Source organism: Mastigoproctus giganteus, chromosome 12, assembly GCF_048544385.1.
Source record: "Mastigoproctus giganteus isolate SK-2022 chromosome 12, ASM4854438v1, whole genome shotgun sequence".
Taxonomy (NCBI): domain Eukaryota; kingdom Metazoa; phylum Arthropoda; class Arachnida; order Uropygi; family Thelyphonidae; genus Mastigoproctus; species Mastigoproctus giganteus.
The window spans coordinates 155,798,606-155,823,472 of NC_143586.1; the positions used below are offsets into that span (position 1 = coordinate 155,798,606).

General features: G+C 36.4%; 1 protein-coding gene across 1 annotated transcript in view; it reads left to right on the forward strand.

Annotated features, from left to right (window-relative positions):
- The window catches only part of Sbf (SET domain binding factor), a 540,931-nt gene that overhangs the window by 322,122 nt on the left and 193,942 nt on the right, over positions 1-24,867 (forward strand). Inside the window, 3 exon segments of the mRNA XM_090386505.1 lie at positions 1,236-1,309; positions 9,782-9,977; positions 17,683-17,816. Of these exon segments, the coding sequence (XP_090242631.1) occupies positions 1,236-1,309; positions 9,782-9,977; positions 17,683-17,816 (404 nt within the window).

Consider the following 24,867-nt stretch of genomic DNA (forward strand, 5'->3'; position numbering starts at 1 on the left):
CCACTTATTATTTCATAATTTAATATTTGCTTATAAATTGTTTCAAGTAAGAATAGTGAATTACTGAAACACGTTCACTGTCATACCTTGAAAGTGTACAAATCATCCCAAGAAATTTTGCTATATGAGTGGCTCTGTCCTAACTAAATAACTGTGGCATATAGTCATGCTGAGTAGTCTGAAAATTTACCAGTTACACTTTGACTTCCTTCTAGATGACTAGGATAGGTTGCATTGCATGTTATCTGTATTTCCTATTGAATGGTTTACATGATTGGTTGAACAAAAGAATATAAGGAAAAAGTTGATGCCATTTGCTATAACCATGATAGATGGGAGCCAAAAGGACACATTAGTGACTGTTACTCTTATAATATGAATATAACTGGATTCAGCAATGAGACCAGTCCTTCTTGATGATGTGCTAATACTGGTACTTTCACAACATGGACTACATTCTTTAGAAGGTAAAATGGAATATGATGAAGGTGCATTTAGCAGAGACCTGAGAACTTTAGCTGATCAAGAGTACACATCCAATAAAGATGCCAGAGCTGCTTACCCAAAAATGAGTTGAATAGCCTCATTAGAGATTTAGCCCTCTCCATACATAAAGCCCGACCTGCCTCAAGACTAAAGCTACCCAAAAATGAGTTGCATGTTATCTGTATTTCTTACTGAATGGCCTAAATTGAACTGTCTCAAGACTAAACTACCCAAAAATGAGTTGTATTACCTCATTAGAGATTTAGCCCTCTTCATAGATAAAGCCTGACCTGCCTCCAAGACTAAAGTAGAAACACTTGGTGTTAAAGAAGAATGTTAGTGTCTCACTTTTGGAAAAGAAACCAAGTTTTAGGGACATTCTTTACAACATATGGTCTGCTCTGCTACTGCCACTATATCAGTGGAGTTTTTAGGGAATTGTCCTTAGTGTGCATTACATCTGAATGGCACCTCTTCATTTATCAAAATTGCAGTTGTGGATGTCCTTACTTGAAAAATATGCACACAACAGGAAACATAAATAAAAACTTCTGGGGGAAACTTTTTTTTTTTTTGCTAAAGTAGTGGCTTTCTTTCATCCTTTGGCCTTTATAATTTTGTATTAAATTGGTAGTTATTGTGATGGTAGACTCCATTAAAAATGTATTGCTTAAGCTTCATTCTTTTAATCATGTGACAGTTTTTATACTCATAATGAATAATAATTGTATTCTTTATTGTTTTTATAGGTGTAGTTGCTATGCAGTTGGAAACATTGGAAGCAGTTCAAAGAGAAAGTAAACGCTTACCCCCAATAATGAAGGTATTTTTTTTTTTTTTCCCTTCTGTATTGCTGTATCTGTTTTGTGAGATTTTGTATTTGTTACTATTGAGAAGTAGCAGGATGATTTAATTCCCACCTTCCTCCCATATGTGAAGTAAAGTAAATAAAATAAAGAAAGTAAAACTTAAATGTCCAATTCTTAATTATCCACTTGTGACTTCCAGACCAAAATTGGATCTGTAAGTTTTATATCTAAGAAAATATTGCAACAACAAAAAACAAACTTTTGGGGAAAACTAATAAACACCATTGATTTTTAAAAAGAAGTATTTACATACTTCTTTTTAAGAAATCAATGGCAAACTAAAGTTTTCACTCTAAAAGATAATCTTTCATAAACGGTGCTTAGCTCATATACTTTGGCCCTGTCACTAAGAATTTCCCCATAATTAAAATACAAGTAAACAGTGCTTCTGAAATTAGTACGTATAATAAATAAGTACTGTACTGTTTGATCCAGAAAGTTTAATTTTTTTTTTTTTTTTTTTATGTGAACCCCAAACACGAGAGGTATTAGAACCTATAGTACTTAGTACAGTGCTTGGGTTGGAGGTTGAGAAGAGGAAAGAAGATATTTGTTGACATTGGACTTGAACTTCTGTAGATTGTAATTTTCAGGAAATACGTATGAAGGAAGGTTGTTCCAGAAAACGGCAGTTGAATGAATAAATGAGGAAGATGAAAAGTTGGTTCTGTGTGTTTGAAGTTGGACAGTAAATGGATGTTGGCTGGTGGTGGCACGTGTTTGGACTGTTTTGAAAGAGAGAGCGGGAATTATAGAAGCCAATTCAGAAGAACAGTGCCCATGGAAGTATCTGTAGAAGAGGCATGCAGCAGAAACAGTACGTCTATGAGACAGCGAGTGGAGAGACTCTGTTAGAGATGAATCATTAATTAACCTAACTGCCCTCTTCTGAATGGAATCAAGAAGCCTGAGAGAGGTTTTGGGGGCACCACCCCAGATGTGGGAACAATATTCCATGGCAGGGCGGATTTGCGATTTATACAGAGTTAGCAGCTGTTTGGAAGAAAAGTAACGCCAAGAGCGAAAGAGAAAACCAAGTTTTTTAGATGCAGAGGAAGCAATATTTGTAATGTGCTTGTGCCAAGAGAGATTAGAAGTCAGGGTAATCCCCAAAAGAGATATATCATTTTGCCTAGAAATCGGAGTGTCACTAAAGATAAGCATAGGAGCAGAAGAATCCTTTTTGCGAGATATAAGACAAGACTGAGTTTTAGAAGGGTTGAAATCAACTAAGTTGTCTTTTCCCCACTGGAGAATTACCTGAAGATCGGCATTTAAGGAATTGGTAGCAGATTTTCGAGAAGTTGAAGCTGATTGAGCAGGACAAGGTTTCTCAAAATGGAAAGTGGAATGCAGTGTGCTATCATCGGCAAAACTATGGATAGGATTTCCACTCAGTGGAAGAAGGTCATTAATATACAAGAGGAAAAGAGTGGAGAAAGAATTGAACCTTGGGGGACACCGACACTAGTGGAGAAATTAGAAGACAGAGAGCCATCTACCATCACCCTCAGTGAGCAATTAGAGAGAAAACTGGATAACCAATTACTAAAAACAGTTGGCAAACCATAAGATGGAAGCTTGTTTAGAAGACCTTTATGCCAAACACGATCAAAAGCCTTTGAGATGTCAAGAGCAACTACTTGCGTTCCACCGAACCTTTCCATTGAATTAGTCCATAAATGGGTAACATATGCCAGTATATCACCAGTGGATCGACACTGATGGAATCCATACTGGCGATCGTTGATCAGACGGAAGGTTTCTAGGTAGTTTAAGAGTTGGCAGTTAATTGATTTCTCAATTACTTTAGAAAGAGTAGAAGTAACTGCAATGGGACGATAATTGGATGGGAGGGATTTGTCACCCTTTTTAGGAACTGGCTGGATATGAGCAAATTTCCAAGCAGAAGGAAAAACACCTTTGGAATAAGAAAATGAAAAAAGGCAGCAAAGAATAGGAGTAAGTTCAGGAGAACAGGTTTTGAGAACAAGTGGAGAAATACCGTCAGGACCTGGAGCTTTCTTAGCATCGAGATTCATCAAAATCCTTCTGATATCCTTTTGTCGGAAGACCACAGGAGGCATTGAATGGAACGTGTTGGGAATGGTGGGAGATGTTTTACCAGGATCATTAATACATGAGCCGAAAGAAAAATGGGATGCTAGCAGGTCAGCTTTATCCTTGGCTGAAGTGACAACAGAACCATCTGGTTTGGACAGAGGTGGGCAAAAGTTGTGGCCAATAGCTTTGGCAAGAGACCAGAATGCTCGGCTACCATTAGGGCAAGAAGCAAGTTTTCTACTCTTAGCCTGTTCAAACTCTAGTTTGGACTGATTAATAACTGCTTTACAATTGTTGCGAGCTTCGGTGTAGGCAGAAAATGAAACTGAAGAATTAGAAACAAGCCAATAACGATATGCAACACATTCTTCTCTTGAACAGCCTTAGCACATTTATTGGAAACCCAAGGTTTAGATAAAGGACGAGATTTTAAAGTGGAGTGTGGGATAAAGGATTCCATTCCTGCAAGAATAATTTCACTGACACGATCTGAGTAAACGTTGATATCAGAAGTTTTTAAACAGTAATTTGACCATGGAAAAGAAGAAAAGAAGTCTCACAGGTCATCCCATTTTGCATTCTTGTAATGCCAAACAACACGAGGTTGGGAATAGCCATGAGATAAAGTTTCCATTGGAGAAGAGACAATCACCAAGTTGTGATCTGAAGTGCCTAAAGGACCTCTCACTTCAAATATGTACTTAGAAGGGTTGTTTGTGAGAAAAAGATCAAACGTATTGGCTGTATGATTAGGATTGTCTAGTATTCTTGTAGGTAAATGAACAATCTGTGCTAGGTCATTTGTAATTGCAAAAGCCTCAGCATCTCGACTTGCTGGGTCGGTGTGACTAGAAAACGGAAGCCAGCTGGTGTTGTGAACATTAAAATCACCAAGGAAAATTACCTCACTGTTAGGAAAGTTCGACTGGAGAAAGTCAAGTTGCAAAGAGAGGAAGTCAAAGAGCTCCAAGTGATTAGTGGAGTTGGGAGAACGGTAGAGGCAACAGATGAATTTGACACAATGAGGTAGAGAGGTTTTAAGCCAGAGAAGATCATAGAGAGGAGATTCCAAATTGCCAAGTCTGACAGGGAATATCAGAACGGACATATGCACAAGTACCACCTTTGAGGCGAAAGGAATCATATACAACGAATAATTTGGGCATCTGAGATGAGCAGTAGTTGAATCAACCGATAACTGAGATTCTGTCAGAAAAAGTACATGGGGTTTGGCAGACTGCAAGTGGAAACGGACATCATTGAGATTAGAATTGAGACCACATATATTTGTGAAATGAATTAGGAAGTGCTTGGGAGGTTTAGATCTTTTCGCAGATAAGCTTGCTCTATTAGTTTGACAATAATGGTGTATTCAATAGTAAGAAAAAGTGGGTGGGACATGCTGTATGATGTTTTTGAAAATGAAATTTTTGGATATGGCGTACACGTGGTAAGAATATACCCAGATCCTTGATATAATGTGGCCTGGACATTGCTCCCCGCATACACACTACCCGGACTCCCTTCAGTCATTATTTGGCAGAGTAGAGGTATCAAGATTGTACACTAGCTGATCCGGAAGCCTCCTAGAGAGTTACCAATAGGTTCGGTTCGGTGTACTAACTAGCAGCCGGCCTGCGAACACCGTTTTAGAGCTGTACCCTCGAAATGTAAGGAATATTGGATCTCACCACAACGTTCATCATAACCTCAAAAGTCATCAATCATACTGCATGATGGAAGAGATAGGGAAGGGTTGACCGGAACTTAGCTCTAGAGACGAAACATGGGTTCCACCACTTCAAGCCTCCAATAAGCAAAGTGGTGGTATTTCACCGGTTGATGAGTCATCTGCCACCTACTACTGGCTGGTAACATAGAGGGGCGGCGTTCCTCCATGTGATGTGGGCTCCACACTTCGAACCCTGCTTACGTTGGTTCACACCTGGGTGGTCACCCACAATGTACTTGTGCATGGAGGTTATACCCAGGATTACTAACAGTCCCACCATCGTGAAGGTGCAAGCAGAGGATTTGGCGGTCTGTGACAGCCAAATCCTTTTGCACCTTGCCAAATCCGGACTTCGCCGAAATTGGGTCCACTTGACTTGAGTGTCACCCGAATATCAGTTCCATCAGCGTTTTAGACTCCCAGGTAGCAAGTACAGCTTGTCTTGCATATCTGAGAGAATGTCTGTGACAACCTCAAGGATCAAATAAACGATAAATGACATGTAGCTTTTGGGGTTAAATGAAACCCCTTCATCAGCAATTCTAACAGGATAAAGACATTAGAGACAAAATTTTAACGAATACAGAGTTGTGCGTGCATGAGATTAAACATTCAACTACTAGGTTGCTGCTCGTTGTTGTACGGGACGTGTGTGGATTTGCTGCCAACGTTTATCCAGTTTCAAGATAGTTGCCTCTGAGATAGGGTGTAGCCTTGTGCCCTTGCAGCGATTCATAGTTCTTGAAATGCACAAGATGTTAAGTGACTCTAGTCAGAGGCAGTGGAAAAAGTGTCGGGATTGGTCAATCACTTTGTAATACACTTGGGGTAAAGGTCATGATGGGCTGACCAGAAGTGTTCCGCAGTTGTGGACTGGTCAGTCTCACCAAGGTGGATTGACCTGCCGTGCTCTGCAAGGCGGTCTTGAAGGTGTCTCGAGCCCTCCCCTGTGTAGCAGCTGCCACAATCTTTGCAAGTTATGCGGTATACCACCCAGCTGCGCAAAAGTTGGGCGACTGGAATCTTCACGTTAGGAACCAGAGAAGGTAAGCTTTTACCAGGTAGCTGCATGCATTTTATGCGGTATTCCCAGAGGATTTTTGAAATCTGGCCCGACATGCCCAGATGGTAGGGAATGTTGGCAGTAGGCATATTGTCATGTGTTGATGATGGTCTCGGGTGGATCGCGAGCTCCTGCGCTTGCAATAAGCACTTGTCTAAAATGTGGCTTGGACAACCACAGTTGACCAGGTCCGTTCTCACTCTGGAAATCTTGGTACGCCTAGCTATTATATATATAGAATGTATAATGCTATTTTTTTTATTACACATTTTATCACCATGATGGCATTTGCCTTTTCATTGCTAGGGATGACCAGGTAGCCCCATCGATGTATTACAGAACCTGCTAATGGGTCAAATAACAATATAAGAGAGTCTGAAATATTTGTGAAGTTAAGACTCAAGTAATTTAGAGCTTATAGCTTCAGACTTATCTAAGATTTAAATTAATAAAATAAACATTGCTGAAGTACTTCTTTCAAATGATATTTTACTGATGCTAGGTCAGTTTGTACCATAGCAAATTTATTTAGGGAAATAGGTCATAATAATTTGGAATGAAAAATAGTTACATAAAAAAGTTATGAAAATTGCATATGTCAAAGAAAGTTTTGAGTGTAGATTAAATAACAAAAGATTGGAGCAGGTTGATAATTTTTATGGATCTAGGAACAGTCTTTAATGAAGATTAGACATGGAAATAAACTATATAAAGGAGTTGATACGGGAACCCAGGTAAATTCATTTGGAGCAAAAGAAAAATTAGGCAAAAGACAAAATTAGCTATATTTAGTTCTATTCTAATCTCAGAGTTTTTGATCATTTATTTCTATAGGAAGAAATAATGGAATTAAACTAAATTTGAATCTCCAGAAATTAAAAATTAAAAAAAGTAATGAATGAAATTAACAGATGGAAACAGTTATTACAAATGAGGAAATAATCTTTAGAAATGAAAAATTTTAGAAAAATAAAAGGAAAGTAATTGATGGAAGCAGTGGCAAGACAGTATTAAAAAGGACAAAGTAAGAAAAAATCTGGAGTAACAAATAACTAATCAAAAGTAAGTAAATAAATTTGGAATGTATAAGCATTAGAAAGAATGGGAGAATAGCTAAAAAATTACAGTAAAACCTCATAAATCTGGTACTTTTTGAATATTTCTCAGAGAAATATTCAAAAAGAAATGTCAACCACATAATGGCAGATGGAAAAATAGGCTGGCCAAACTTAAAAAAGCACTGCTGGTGGGAGTGGTCGATTTATGTATTAGGCTCGATTGTTAATTTCCAAAAACCTGTTTCTTTCTATTTTGCATACTTTCTAGATATATGTCATTGTTACTGTGTATTTGAAACACAAAATCAATCATTTTTTGTGACACATTCAGTACTAATTCACAATATAGTACTTAGTAATACAGTAATATCTGTATTGTTTTTAATGAGATTCAGTTGCTGAATCCATATCACACCATTTATACCTCATATCAAAAAATATTGGACATTGCAACACTCATACTGGTAGTATGATATGACCCTGTGACCTTTAGTTCTTAGGCAGGCATGCTACCTACTGAACCAATTCAATAGCATGGGTCCACATTTTGGCTAATTCTATTGACTATCACTTGATGGGTATTATAGGGATCAGGGCTACAATTTTACATTGGTAGGGCATATGATGCAAGAAAGCAAGCTTATATAGCATCAGCCAAAAAAAACCCCTTTCCGTTTCACCATCCATTCACTCCAAATGTTTTTCTAGTTCTGCTTTGAACTTATTGGCACCTCCTCCAGGTAGGCAAGAGCAGCAGTGCATAGCACACGCTTCTTGATTAGACTGGGGTTCGAGCCCATGACCACCAAATATGGAGGATGCGGAAAGGTCAGGGAATGACCACTGCATATCCCCGGAGCAATATGGCCTCAGTTGCTAATGCTTCTAAAAACCAAATAACAAACAAACAAGCCTTGAACTTATTTAAGTTGCTAACCTCCACTACAACAGATGGAAGTTTGTTCCAACTATCAACCACCTGTTGGCTAAAGGCAAATTTCTGCACATCTATTCTACAATTGTCTTTCCTCAGTTTGAATTTATGTACCCTCAGGTGAGTAATCTGAGCAAGAGAAAAAATCCCATTAGCATTGAGCTTGCTCAATCCATTCAAGATCTTATACACCTCAATTAGATCACCTAGTCTCCAGAACTTAAGCCTTTCTTGGTAACACCAACCCTTTGTTCCACTCACCAATCTTGTTACCCTTCTCTGTACTTGCTCCAACAGCTCTACATCATTTCCTAAAATGATACCCCAGACCTGTATACAGTACTCAAGATGCGGCCTGACCATTGCCTTATACAATGGGATAATCACCTCCTTATCCCCACTAACAAAATTCCTGTATATCATAGACAAAACCCCATGAGCTGGTCTGGCCACCTGCCTGCACTGCTCAGAGAACTTCATATCAAACAGCACAATTATCCTCAAATCCTTTTCATTTTCCACTACCCTGAGTGTAATACCACACAACTGGTGCGTTAATCTGAGATTTGCAGTACCTTCATTAGTCAATGTTAAACTTTAGTTGAATGCTTATCAGTCCATTTGCATTAGCTTACCTTAATTATTATCATTAACCACCCCTGCCAACCTTTGTATCATCCGAAAACTTAGACATTATTTTCCTTGGAACAGATGTTAAGCTAGTAGGTCTGTAATTATTCATATCACCCTTTAAGCCCCCCCCCCCCTTGTAAATTGGGGATACATTTGCACATTTTCAGTTCACAGGGACTCTTGAATCCAAAGATGCTCTCATAATTCATATATGTGTATATATATTTTTTTCCTGTTTTAATATTTTTGTTTTTAATGTGTAATTAAGTGAAGCTTAAGTTAAATTGAAAAGTCTGATATTGTATCTCTTTTTAATAACATAAATATGTGTGTGTAAAAAAAAAAAAAAAAAATTCTGATTTATGTCATTTAAATATATGTCACCATTCACTGGGACACCTCCCCATTGCAAATTGGAAACTACCTGTAAAGTCTTTTCTGAGTTCTCCTTATGTATGAATTTTAGTATTTTTAGTTTTATCTTTAATAGTTATGTTTTTATGTTCTCTAGACATAAATATTTTACATTAAAATCTAAATTCATATTTTGTTATTAACTAAGATCCTTTTCATTTTCCACTACCCTGAGTGTATACGTTTAACTCTTTTCAACCACTGTTTTTTTTTTTAATTTCCTATAATTTTCAAATTTTTCATCAGTCTTCAGAAGAAAAATAATAAACAAGGTAAAATACCTTGTTTATTATTTTATTATGTGTTACTGGTTGTCGAGATTATAACTGATAAAGTTTCCGAAAAGACCAGTGATCACTGGTTAATAAAGTAGTAGCATTCATCTACTTATACAAAATTCATCTTAATATGGTCTGAAATATTATTCTTTTGCTTTGATATTATTTATTGTTTATAAAAATGAATTAAGAGCTCATTTCTTTTAAATGTAAACTATTTTTCATTATTTTTTTATCTTTATTTAAATAGCCAAAGATCTTAGTTCCCAGTATGCTACAAGGAGAACAGTTTTTGATGGATGGCCTGAGAGTTTATCTCATACCTGATGGTCGTGAAGATGGCACTGGTGGCCTTGTTGGGGGACCTTGTCTTCTTCCTGCAGAAGGAGCTGTCTTTCTTACCAATTATAGAATTATATTCAAAGGAACTCCATGTGATCCATTTGGTATGTGTGTGTATATATATATATATATATATATGATATTTGAAATGAATTTAAAAAAAAAAAAAAAAAAAAAAAGGAAAATGGTGGTTTTGTGTATATCTTTAAATGTAGAACATTTATTTATTGCTGTGAACTACATGATGAATAGAAATTTAAAAATTTATAGTATGGTTAAAGAAAGCTCCCCAGAATTAATTTTTAAAGTGAATACACATATCTGGAAACTGAAAACTAATTTCAGTATAGTGTATGAGTGTGGAAGAGCAACTGTTAATTAAAATAACTCTTAACACTTATGTAAAAGTACTTTTAGGTTTTTTATCTATTACAATATGAATAGGCCCATTATGTAATATTTCATTAATGCAAATTAGTAACCACTTCTCCTTATATAGCTGAAAATATAAATAATTAGTGGTAGAAAATATATTGCGTATTCTGTGTACTTTTGATAATATATAAATGCCAAAGCTATTGCTGAAATTTTATATGCTGAACATGCATATCATCAAGAGCTTGGGCTCTGGCACATCATATCTTTATTTATCCTCAAAGCCATTTTTCTCTTTTTCCTTTGGGCCCACCCATTGAGTTTATGGCCCTGGTTCAGCTGAACTTTTGTTGTCGTTTGCGGCCTACTCAGAACGTGAGGAAAATCCAGAGGTGCCAATGGCTTGTGTAGACTGACAGACTGTAACTGCTGCTGAAATTTTTGCTGCAGTAGTTAATGCTATAATCTTTCATAACTTTGCAGCAAAACTAGCAAGTTTATAGAAAGTGTTCCCTTGCTAATCACTTACATCTCCCATATTTTGAGGGGATAAAAACTGAGATGGGAATAAAGAAAATGAATTTTCAGAAATATTTCGCAGTTCATATCTTTATAACATTACAGTAAAGTTGACAGCAGAGATTCATAATTATCTTCTTCCAAGAAACCTACGCACAACTGCTTTAAATGATTGCCAAGATGCTGGGGCCTAATGAAAATTCCTTCTTTCAGTTTTGCATCTGTTACATTAGGAAACACTTCCCTTAAGTAGCAGAATCCACTTCTTTATCCAGAACCTTAACAAAATTTTTCACTAATCCAAACTTTATATGCAAAGGTGGAAGAAAAACCTTTTTTGGTTCACCTAGTGAATTGTATTTTATATTACTTCTCCCTGGTTAAAATTTCTCACTCTTCCACTGCTGCACAAAATGTTTTTCTGTTTCACAACTGTCCCACGAACATAAAAAAATAACAATATTTTGTGAAATATCCCTGTAGATGAGTGAGTGAGTGCTCCAGTTACCTTGAGATGACAACAGACATTCCAAGCAAAGTCATGGTACTTTATTGCACTCAGTATTTTGGACATACTTTTATATATTTCTTTCAAACCAATAGCATGAAGTAAAGAAACTGATTGCAGTGCATTTCCATGGTGCAGCAAAACTGCTTTTAAACTTAATTTTGAAGCCTCAATATTCTATTCTTTAGTATTGTATTCAATGCCAGTCTGTTCAGATGACTCTAACATCTTTATAGAAACACATACCACCATCCATAATGAAACATTTTGAAAAAAACACTCTTTGATGTTTACTATATACTGTGGTTTTAGTTCCTACTTCAAGTAACTTCCTCTGTTACTTAAAGGTTACCATCATTGTACACTAGAATCAGAAAGTTCTGCTTACTATTCAGAAAAGTTGAAATCATGAATTAAGTCATTGAACTCTTTGCTTACTTGCAGCATGTCATAATTTTCAGGATGGTAGTCCAAATCTATTGAAGGTTCAGCAAGGTCTCCAACACAAGAATACTTGTTATGTTCATCATTTCCTTTATCTCATGACTTTTGGGGATTTGGTATTGGCAGTTCTTCCTTATGTAGAACAGGCCTCGTATTGTAGATGATATGCTTCAATATTTGATACTGTTTGCTTTTACTGGACATCCCTGATAACTTTTTACAAAAATTACAGTTGTCAATGTGGTTGCATGGTTCTGCCACTTTAATTTTCACATCCTTATATTTGTGGTACAGGTAATCAACACGTGTTGATTAGCTGTACCACAAATATAAGGATGTAAAACAGGTAATCAACACATGAGTGGAACAAGTTTTGTCTGAACACCAATCTTGCGTCCAAAGTACAAAGAATATGTATTTTTCTTAATAGGTTTTTTTTCCTCTAAGTTTTTGTTGCAAACTGCCCAAACACAGCTTGCGGTTATTCAGCCACTTCCTTTGTTTCTGCTTAAATATCTTACCAATACAATGCTAAGCAAAACTGAAGAAATAAAAAATATACAATAAATATGCAGATAAACTGCATATTTATTGTATACATGTACTGACACTACAACTGTCTCTGTTACTGAAAGAGAGAGTTGGGAGGCAGTTAGTATTATTTCTCATTTTTCTCGACACCAGTAACAGGTCTCCGATTACCCATACTACCCTCTGATCCTCCCTTTGTGGATTTGGGCTACATTTGTTTTCCTATAAAAAAGGTTATTTGTAGATATACAGGTGATCTGGATTACCTGTATATCTATAGCAGCCCATGTCAGGGAAGGCCCATACCTATATTAGCAAGTATGGGCTTTCCCTGTATGTATATGTAAGAAAATCACTCCTCATATGTGAACTCTTAATTTATGAACTGCTTCTCAGGAGTGTGTGGTTTGTAAATCAGACAACTGCTGTATGACATTTTAGTTTTATGGTGTCTCTAACAGAAGTGACCTAGGAAAAAAGTGAATGAGAAACACCTGATATGCATCCCACACAGGTTTCTGGCAGCATCTACAAATAGGAGTCTGTCAGCAGCATGGTCTGATGGTGGGTATTGGCAAGATGCCTGAAACGTTACCTTAATGTTTAGTGGTTTAGGTGATTGCTTAATAACCTGTATTATTAATTTCATGTGGTATATGAGTGGTATTAAATATAGTAATAATTTTAATAGAAAACAACTTAACATCCTTCCCTGACTTTCACAGTTTGCCAAACTGCATAGAAAACCTTATAATTGCACATTTTAAGCAACAAAATGGACATCTGTTTTAAAGGTAAGTAATTTGTATCATAGTATTTTTAATAAATGAATATGAATATATTTCTGCATGCGTAATTAACAACTACAGTTTATTTCGGGACTTTATATATGCTGATGATTATAAAACAATTTTTGAAACCTGGTACAGTGGACGCTACTTATTGTGATCACTTTGGGACATGCCTTAATTGATAACAATTACTGATGAAGCAAGAATGCGAGGTATTCAAGGTTATTTATTAATGCAAAGTAGAAATGTGTACATGAAAAGGTGGAAGTGGACAGAAAGAAAACATGAAAATCAAGCAATATAGAATACTTTAGTTTGACTGTCCACTATTTATTTGAGAAAGTTATCAATAAAAATGAAACTGTCAGTGTTTCTGGAAATCCATACAAACCATTAAAAATAAATAAAGAAAATATTAAAATCAAGAATTAGAAAAAGGTTAATGCTCTACTGTAAAACAATTTGTAGTAGTAGTACAGATACAGTAATTTCTTTCATGGAGTAACAATACCAACAACCATACAAACTAATGACACCAACAGCCATATGCAGCAACATCAGTAACTACACATGCAACATATCAGAGTTCAAGCACAAATTAGGATGTTAAATAATTGCTTCCATTGCACAAGCAAAAAGTGATAAAAACTGAAGTGCTGATTTCAGTAAACTTTTTTTCTAGGTATTAGTATACTTTGGATTGGGACTCAAAAATGATAACATGCACTGTTATTTGCTGCTTAATGTTATCAGTTACATTGAGTCTAGAGAAATAACATTAAACAGAACCACTCTGTATGCATGCATTTAATCATATTGTTTTCATCAAGATACTTGTTTGCAAATACTTTCACTCAGTTTGAGAGGTCTGGGTTCGATTCCTGTCTATGAGTGGAGGAATTTCTGAAGTCCTTTCATTTGAGGCTGTAGTTAGCCAGTCTCAGGCAGAGGGACTAGGATTTTTTCCCTGTGAGATATCCTAGGTTTTTCAGCTCACACAACATTCAGATCAATCCATGAACACTTGTGCAGACATAATATACAATGGCTTCATATGGTCTAAGCTGCTAATACACCTAAAACCATACAGTGGCAACAACATGCAAATTCCATGTAATGTTGACTTGAAAATATGTTTAGATAATGCACTAAGTGCATGCATTGAAACAAGAAATATGCAAAATCACCTTATAAGCAACTATTTTTTGTTGATTCTCCCTTTTGAAGATATTTGATGCTCGCTTTCTTTTTGAAGATATTTAATGCTAATTCTATTCAGTTGTATTTTTATATTTGTATTAATTCCTTTCTATGTATCTATAATAATTCAGTGTGTAATGAATTCTTGAAACTTGTTGATGGATTCATTTGTTGAAATGAATTCAGAAATTTACTACAAATATATTGTAGTAAATTTCTGTTATATATACCATGTTAAATTGCAGTTGTTGTCAATTTATTATATATATTTTATATAATAACAAATAATGAAGTTTAAATGTGACACAATGAAAAGGTTGTTTATGGATATGCATATTAAACATAAATTAATCTTCACACAAAATGATTGGAAGAGTAAATGGAATGTGCTGACACAGTAGCTTCATGGGTACATAGTTATATGGGTGTATATGCATACAGTTAGCATCATGGGTACATCACAGTAGCATCTTATACATAAAACACTCATTTGCACTACAAATGAGTGTATGTATGCATTGTAGTGTAGCAACCCCAGTCTTTCATTATGCACCATTCTGGATTCTGGATGCTTATGCTATATTGTCTATCACATCCAGAACAACACCTGTGCATATCTTTCCTTATACACAGTGAAACTTTGAATGAATATAGTGCATGATACCATGATGGCGAGAAGAAACTTCTAACAATGCTTTCTTTTGACATGCCTTGCTGAAATTTTTTGATTGTGGCTAATGAGGTTACTTCTAAGTTCACAGATTTTGCTTTGTTTGTGGTTTATAGAGAAATCAGTTGTAAATAATGTTGGTGGAAATAATCAAGGACATTATTTTCTACTACCATCTTTAGAGATTTTGTTATAGTGACTTTTATTTCATCAGCATCTTTAAAATGACAAACTTTCAGCAATTGTTTTACCCTTTGGAAAAATAAAATGCATGGAATTGAAATGTAGCTGCTATTCCATGCCCAGGTATATTGCCATACAGCAAAATCCAGTCCCACTGAATGGCCATTTTTGTTCTCATCACATCTGTCAGGTGATGAAGTACTTCAGTATGCAGCTGTTTAGTCAGAGTTGTTCAACACTTTGCTTTGGATGTTGCAGGAACCTACAGTATTTGGTGTTGTTGAATATGATATATGTTTTCCTGCTCTGATGGCTACTTATTGTACTACCACATTATAAATGTGGGCTAATGCAATTAACCCACATTTATAAATGTGAGCTAATGCAATTATAAATTTTCAAGCCCTAGACAGTGTAGCCATACAGGGGCACCAAACAAAATAATTTGTATATAAGCCCCAACAGAAGGAACCCAGGCAGAAATTTCATTTAAATAATGATTTTCGAAGCACTAATTTCAGTTTTTTTTTTTTTTTTATTATTTTATTATTTATTTAAAAAAGCAGTGTAATGGCTTTAAAATATATTGTGTTCCAAAGAAATTGCTTAACACACGCCTACTTTCAAAATATAATGTAATTAATTGCAGCAGAACCTAGCCTAAGTATTATCATGAGCCCTGCAAAATTCTCAGCCACAGACAATTGTTCAATTTGTCTAGGCAAAAATTTGCGCCATTGTCTCAGTGTAACCCCAAAAATAAATCTTTTATGACTTTCAGCTTTTGAATAGCTTTTTGACTTTTAGAGCCAGACTGCATGGGAAAGACAGCAAAATTAATGCTAGACTGAAAAGTTAAGGGGTTTGAATCTTTGCCCACTTTCAGGTTTGAATCTTTGCCCACTTTCAGGTTTGAATCTTTGCCCACTTTCACAACCCTCTCATAAAAACACTCATGTCTCTTATGTATTTGGATGGCTTCATCAGATCTTTACTGTATACTTGCAGTAACAATATGGTAGTTTCAAATGGAGACTATTTTTAATAGCATACAAAATTTGATTCTAATACATTGCTAAATACAGTAATACCCCGAAGTTACGCGATAGGTGGGTCCGACGAAAATCGCGTAAGTCGAATTCGTGTAAGTCGGGGTACAACTTTGCATATAAATACATATAAATTTTGCTTAATTGGGACCAAGGACTAACAAAAACACTAGTTTAGAAGAAAAATATTAATAAAATTGCAGTTCTTTATACATATTAATACAAAATATATATTAAAAAAAACAAATGACTTACGTAAAAAAGTTATTTCGATGTCGATGGCTTCATAAAATCTAACAAATTCGTCTGACGACACAGCGCGTTCTTTTTTTCACGCAGAATTTCTTCGTAGCAAGCTAATAATTTTTTTATTCCTTGCTTTGTAGCTATAACGCGTTCTTCGTTGGAGTCTATGTTTTCTAAAATTTTTAAGCCCTTTACAATTGAGCCCTTTTCAATTTTCAACCTCTCAAGTTTGCAATTGTCATGTGCTTTTCGCCGTTGCTTCATTTAGGTCTGTAGCACGTGCAATATCACATGGTCTTTCATTTCGCTCAAAGCGTTTCACAATTTCATATTTTTTCTCTATCGACAGAGGCGGACTGGCCATAAGCCTTACCGGGGAAACCTCGATGGGCCAGTGTGATTTTGGCCATAAACCATAGTATGAGGCCACTATAAATTTTCCCGGGTAAGAATTTTTGATCCAGTCCGCCTCTGTTTATCGATAATTGCTTTTCTTTTTCTCTCTGAATCTGCAGTGTCTTCACCAGGACGCTTCCTTTTCACACCTTTTAATTAAGTATTTTACTCATTTTTAGGGAATAAAGCACAATTACAAAACGAGGAGGCACGCTTGATACACATAAACAAAGCTGCGCGCACGTAGCAACTGAATAAACAACACCATAAAGGCAGAGATACACTATTAACACCTCACATTTCTAGGGGTTACTACCATAAAACAATAAAAATCCAGTTGCGTTTCTGCTAGTGAAATCTGTTATAAACTGGTAGTAAACTCGATCTAATTGCATTTGCAATTATACCGATAGCTGGAATTGTGTTGGTTTTTACGTTATTATGGTGAAATGTGTTTCCCCTTCACTGATATAAAAAACATAAAAGCAGCAAAGTTGAATTTTGTTCATCTTTCGCTCTCATTCTCTGCCGTCGCACCGTATATCGATAACATATGAAAAACGACCTTGAAGATAGTGGGCGGCAGCGTTGCCAAACGAAAAAATCAAGAACCGCGTAACTCCGAGTTCGCGTAAGTCGGGGTAGCGTAAGTCGGGGTATTACTGTACTGATATTATGAAACTGAAATAGAACACACTACCATGCAAACACTAACATGAACTGTGACTGCCAGCCAAGCATATCAGATATGACTTAACATGTTTCATGCTCCTCCCATCACTTCAAGATTTATTATGATGTATTTCTGGAAACTTTTTGAGTGTATCTTATACCATTTTCCTATCTAGAATTAATGGATACATAACATATGCAACTATTTTTTTCCCCCTCTAATAGCATGTGAGCAAGTGGTAGTTCGAAGTTTTCCTGTAGCCACTTTAACCAAAGAGAAACGGGTCAATGTACAGTATCTTTCTCATGTGGACCAGTTTCTTCAAGAAGGCTTGCAGCTTCGTTCCAGTACATTCCAAGTAAAGATTCACTTACGCTTTCTAAGAATTTCTGAGTGATAGATATCAATAAAGATAATATACAGACTGACATATTTGCCATATATTAATTTGTACAAATGATGGAAGTTAATTTATTGGCGTGTTGGACACAAAGAACCGTTGTATAAAATTTAACTCTCTACTGGTGTGCCGGTAGTAAGTATCCACTGGCATGACTTAAATTTAAAAATTAAAATATCTATTAAAGTGACATCAGTGTGAATTTTAGTTTTCATTTCTTTGTTGGTTTGAGAATTTCTATCTATATCATTAACTGTTTTGTTATTGAAGAAGTTGGGCCATAAAAAAAAAAAAAAAAAAAAAAAAAACACACACTTTCGTAAGCCTAATTAATGCAATTATGTAAAACAAGAATTTAAAATTATCAGCATTTTTCGCATCCCATTACCGAAGTTTGACACTGTTTGCAGTGTCTGGCTGACATAGAATTGTTGAAGCACATGGGCTTTACTGTTGGTTCACATTTGATGCTAACCATAACAGCATTAAAAATAAAACCCAAATGCAAGAAAACAGTAAACAATACTGTCTAAAGCCCTCTGGCTGGTGGGGGGCTATTTTCAGAAAATTAATAATATTCGAGGTGTGGCTATTAAATGGTAAGACTGCATGCGCAGCCACCACAAACCAAGTGCAGCCTGTGAAATAAAGGCATCTAGAATTATGTTGACCTTGAACCTTCCCCAAGTTGTGTGGGCAAGTTGCATTCCAACATACTCATTCACTTTGCAGTGAGACAGATTTTCATTACCTTGAATTTTGCAGTTTTCCGGAAAAGTGATAGACAAAAGAATCGAACAATGGAGCAACATAATTTTTAACATTGAGTTGTTACATCAAGTTTATAAGGAAGATACTATGTCAAGAGCTTGCATGTTTGAATGACATAAAACATTTTTAGAAGGAAGAGAGACCGGCAGAATTGCTTAACAAGTACAGGTCACTGTTGAAAAAAAGCCGTGAAATAGGGTTGAATTTGAAAGTGTCTGCAATTCTGCCCAGACACGATAGGAGGGAGTATATGATGAGAGCCTTGTCGATCAATTCGGCCCTGGAAAGATTGTGCAAGGCTCAAGGGGTAGAATTTTTTTCAGCCTGGACTGTACTTGTTAACAGGAGAGATTGCTTCTACAGGGATGGGATACACTTAAATAGAAAGGGTGCAAGAATATTTACTGATGCTATCGAGGCAGTGTTAGGTGGGTCGGAAAACTGCTAGCTTGGGGGGGAAACAAAGACGAATAGATTAACAGTAGCCACTGGCAGAGGTGAAAGAGATTCTTGCACTGCTTCTATTGGAATGAGCAGAGGCCTGAAAAACGGGATGCAGGATGTTTCGGGGGACTGAAGGGAGTCGTTGCGGTGCAGGTGAACACATGGGTTGTGTTAGGGTAGCTAAGAATAGAAATAGGTGCATGTATAGTTGCATGTACACCAATGCTAGGAGTTTAGTAAATAAATTTGATGAATTTGAGGTATTGCTCAAAACATCAAAGGCAGATATTGTTGGGATATCAGAGACGTGGTGTCATACAGATATATGGAATGCAGAACTGGAATTTGGGGAGTAGAACGTCTACAGAAAGGATAGACTGGATAGGAAGGGAGGAGGGGTTATGCTATTAGTTAAGAAATACATAAAATCCAAGGAAGTGAAGCCAGTGGACATCGCTGGACAGTGCAGTGTCGAGTCAGTTTGGTGTGACATAAGCATTGGGAGATCAAAATTGAGAGTAGGAGTATAGAGTAGGAGCATAATAGGCCTAATGACTCTGATGAGTATAATAAGAAACTGTACAGGGAAATAGAGTGGGCCAGTAAATCAGAGAGTCTTATAATGGGAGATTTTAATTTCCCAGATATTGACTGGAATTTGGGGGCTGGTCACTCACACATTAGCAAGGCGTTTGTGGATTTATTGGGTGATTGTTTTCTACATCAGCATGTTCGGGAGGCAACTAGAGGGAGGATACTCTTGATTTGATTATCAGCAGTGATTCTTCATGCATTAAGAATCTGCAGATAAATGAACCACTAGGTGGCAGTGATCACAGTGTGCTGAAGTGGGATTTACTCAAAGAGGTAACTACCATTAGGGGTAAAGGGAAGGGTTATTGCTTTCGTAAAGGCGACTACGATGGACTGAGACAGTATTTAAATTCTATACAGTGGGACCAACTGATGATGTTACCAACAGCAAATGCAAAATGGGAAGCATTCAAAGAACTTATCTTGGAAGCTACTAGGCTTTACATACGAACTAAGAAATATTGTTCAAGGTTTAGGCCTAAATGGATGTCAGATGAACTAATGAGGCATATGGCAGAGAAGAAACACGCATGGGATACATACAAATTAACACACGACACAGAAGCCTATGATAGATACAAGTTGATCTGTAACCAAGTTACCAAGGAGGTTAGGCAGGCGAAGGCAGATTACGAGAAATCTTTGGCAAGCGATGCAAAAAAAAACAGCAAAGAGTTCTTTACTTATGTAAACTCTAGAAGGAAGGGGATGAATCAGATTGGTCCACTTGATATCGATGGGTCAACTGTTGATGATCCTGCTCAGGTAGCTAACAAACTAAATGAATATTTTGCATCGACATTCACACGTGAGGAGTTATTTAGCGAGGGGAAAGCCAGAGGTGTATTCAACTCTAGCAGTAAGCTAGAGAATCTTGTAATAACTGAGAGTAAAGTGGAGGAGAAATTGTTGAAGATAAACACAAGAAAGGCACCCGGGGTGGATGGGATCTATCCAGTTATATTAAAGGAGGCAGCAGAGGAAGTAAGCAAACCCTTAGCCATAATTATGAGAGCTTCCTTGGACTCAGGGGAGGTACCCACAGACTGGAGATGTGCAAATGTGACCCCAATTCACAAAGGGGGATCAAAGGCTGACACAAGTAATTATAGACCTGTGAGTTTAACTTCTGTTCCAGGAAAATTAATGGAGGCACTAGTTAAAGAAGCACTGCAGGATCATTTAGACAAGATTTCAGTTATAGCTCGGACACAGCATGGGTTTGTTAAGGGGAAGTCTTGCTTGACCAATTTGATTGGATACTATGATGCAGTCACAAAGGAACTGGATGCAGGGAATAACTGATATTATATACTTGGATCTTAGAAAGGCTTTTGATACTGTTGCACATGGAAGACTGCTGCACAAATTGGAGCAGTGTGGCATTGGAGGCAAATTGCTGCTGTGGCTAAAGGGGTGGCTGAGGGGGAGAAGACAGAGAGTGGTAATCAATGGGCACTGCTCGTCGTGGACTAATGTTATTAGTGGAGTCCCTCAGGGTGCAGTGTTGGGTCCATTATTGTTTTCTGTATTTATAAATGATATTGATGATGGTATATCAAGCTTAATGTCGAAGTTTGCAGACGATATGAAGGTAGGCAGGGTTGTCAAGGACACTACTGACCCTATGCTGCTGCAACAGGATCTGGAAAGGTTGAGCAGATGAGCTGAGAGGTGGCAAATGAAGTTTAACATTGACAAATGTAAAGTACTACAAATGGGAAACAGCAACCCCAGAGCAACGTATCAACTCTGTGGTACTACACTGACAGTGGTAGAGAATGAAAGGGACCTGGGGGTGGTTGTGCAGGCAGATATGAAGTTCTCTGAGCAGTGCAGACGGGCTGCAACAGTAGCTCATGGTGTATTTTCAATGATATATAGGAATTTTTCTAGCAGGGATAAGGAGGTGATTATTCCCTTGTATAAGGCAATGGTCAGGCCTCACCTAGAGTACTGTATACTGGTCTGGAGACCTCATTTCAAGAAGGATGTAGAGCTGCTGGAACGAGTACAGAGAAGGGCAACAAGATTAGTGAATGGAACAAAGGGGTGCTCTTACGAAGAAAGGTTTAAGTTTTGCAAATTACATTGTCTGGAGACTAGGCACCAGCGAGGTGATCTGATAGAGGTGTATAAAGCCTTGAATGGTTTGAGCATGCTCAATGCTGATGGGATTCTTCCTCTCGCTCAGAATAATCACCTGAGAGGGCATAAATTCAAATTGAGGAAAGACAGATGTAGGATAGACGTGCGGAAATTTCCCTTTAGGCAGCGGGTGGTTGGTTGGTGGAACAGACTTCCATCCCTTGTCGTGGAAGTTGATAGCCTAAATAAGTTTAAGGCTCAGCTGGACAGGTATTTTGAACTAACAGAGGGGTGAAGTGGAAGTGGTTTCTTTTTTTTTTTTTTTTTTGGCTGATGCTGCATAAGCTTGCTTTCTTGCATCAAATGCCTCTACTAATGCTAATGCTAATGTGGAAGACAGTGAATAACCAGGCCATCCAGTATCCTTAAAAAAAATTATGAAAATGTGGACTGGGTAAGGACACTGATTAGAAATGATCGTTGTTTAAGCATTAGAATGGTTACTATAGTTCTGTGCTGGTCTTGGGTCATTATGTTAGACCTGCACTCATAGTAACTGGAACTGTACCCAAACCTGATCCACTCTGTTTGTACCCACAACTTAACAAACAAACAAAAAAAAAGGACATATTGAGAAAATTTATCGTAAATGTTTTATGCATCAATATTAATACAATAAAAAAAACCAGTACTGTTTATCCTGTTTCTGGATCAATAGTTTGATTTCTTTTTTTATTGTATGTAATACAAAAACTTAAACTCACAAAGAAACAAATAGAAAAATTATACTGAAAATATATTCATAGCATTATATAGCTAATATATTAAGTTTTTGAAATTATTGTGACAAATTACTTGCATTCAAAAACTGCAACTGCAAGCTGACCTGCAAACCACAAAATTACCCAAGACCCAACCTGCTCGCAGATAACCTTGAGGGTCTTTCTCTGGGTATCTGACCCAATGCAGGACTCTGATGGTTGCATCAGAACTCAGTGTGGACAAATAAACAGTTTGAAAAATTTTGACTGAATATTTAGGTATGAAAAAAGTGAGTGCCAGAATGGATTCAGAATGTTGAATGAAGGTCAAAGAATGAGAAAACTCCAAGTTTGCGAAGATGTTTTGAAAAAAATTGAAGAAGATTCAGACTTTGAATCCAATAATTACTTGTGATGAAAATTGGCTGTTCCATTATGACTCAGAAACTAAAAGACACAGCCATTGCAGTGAAAGACCAAACAATCCACAGACCAAAAAAAAAAAGAAGCAGGAATGTCAAATTCCAAAATGAAAACCATGCTACTTGTTTTCTTCAGTATTAAAGAAGTTACTGTGGCTGAATATATCCCACCAAATATGACTGTCAGTCAAACATGCTACATTGTTATTTCTGACAAGACTGAAAACATTTGAAGGAAGAGACATGAATTGTGGAAGGATGGTTGGATGCTCCATCAAGACAATGCTGCAGTGCACAATGCACTCTCTGTTTACCAGTTTTTGGCCAAAAAGCAAATCCCTGTATGTGAACATGTACTGTTTTCACCAGACCTAGCCACGCATGACTTTTTCTCTCTTCCCTTGACTGAAAAGTGTACATAACAGAAAACAGAACCATTTTTGGCCCATTTAAGACATTCAAAAAAAAAAAAAAGTGTGTGCAAAGTCCAAGGCTATTATTTTGTAGGGGATAACTTGTATGGTATGAAATATTTCATTATATTTATTTTATTGCAGCAGTCATTATTTAATAGCTGCACTCGGGTATATTTTCAGTTTATAGTTGTTTTTTCACAGTTATGTTCATAATGTATTGAAAATAAAGGTGTCATCAAAAAAAGTGAACAAATTTGAATTATTTCTTGCTGATTTTTGAAATGGTTACTTTTTGCTTTTCAAATCACACAAGTGATTGTTGAAAAAATTTGCACACCTGGTAAAGGGTTAAAGAAGTTTTGATAAATTTCAAAGCTTTTGTTGTGATGATGGCTAGTAAAATTATTTTTTATTATTTTAGTTGCCCAAGAGAAAAAAAAAAGATTATAATTTAATTATGACTAAGGGAAAAAATCAGGAACTTCTACTTAGACTCTCCCCATAATCGATTCTGATACATGTAATGTTATTACTCCAAATAATTCAGCATTATTAGCCAACTTTACAATTTAATTAACTTATTAGGCCATACTTTTCTCCACATTGCATTCACACACTTGATGACAATTTTATCTCTGGCTGCTGCAATATTTTCAGTGCATTTTATAATGTTAAAAGACTTTTTCATAGTTAATGTTAAAAATAACATTTTGAACATTAACTTATTTTCAAGACTTATTTTCGGTGGAAAAACAGAAATAGTACTCATATGGAATACTATTTCTATGTTAATAAATAAATATAAATAACTAAAAAAAATAAATAACTATTCCTGTGTTAATAATGTAAATAAATTTTATTTCATTTGTGGGAACTCAACTTCCACAGCTAAAAAACGAATATGAGTTGTTTCCAGAAAACTCATATCTATTCAAGAAATGAACTAAAGTTATTGACTCAAGAAAATTTAAGATAAGTGTCTTTATTGTACAAATAGGGCATAGCTTTATTCTGTATGTAGCAGTGAGCAAACCAGGTTTTCTGCTTATTGTGTGATTCTCATTTTGTGATGGTACTTTGCAGTGGTGTTGCATTAAAGTTGTCATTAAAAGTCTATCTAAATAAAAATCATTATTCCAACAGTGAAGCACACTGAAAATACAGAATTCATGAGATACCTGGTTCCTGGAATTTATTGAGCACGTTTCAGGCTCTAGTATTGATGAGGTATAACCCGGATCCTGCAGATCCTTTTTTCTCTTGTGGAATTAGAATTTGACATTCGCTTTTGTTGGATCCCAAGCCACATTGGGATCCAGGGAAATGAATTAGCTGATACTGCTGCTGAATCAGCCATTTCCTTAGATAAACATTGCCTGTCAGTTTCCTTTACAGACTACAGCTCCGCATCGGTCATAGTCATCTAATGTATTCCTATTTGCTGAGGGCGGATGACCCACCTCTGTGTGATATGTGTAATGCTATTTTACACATACAACGAAATATACGGGCT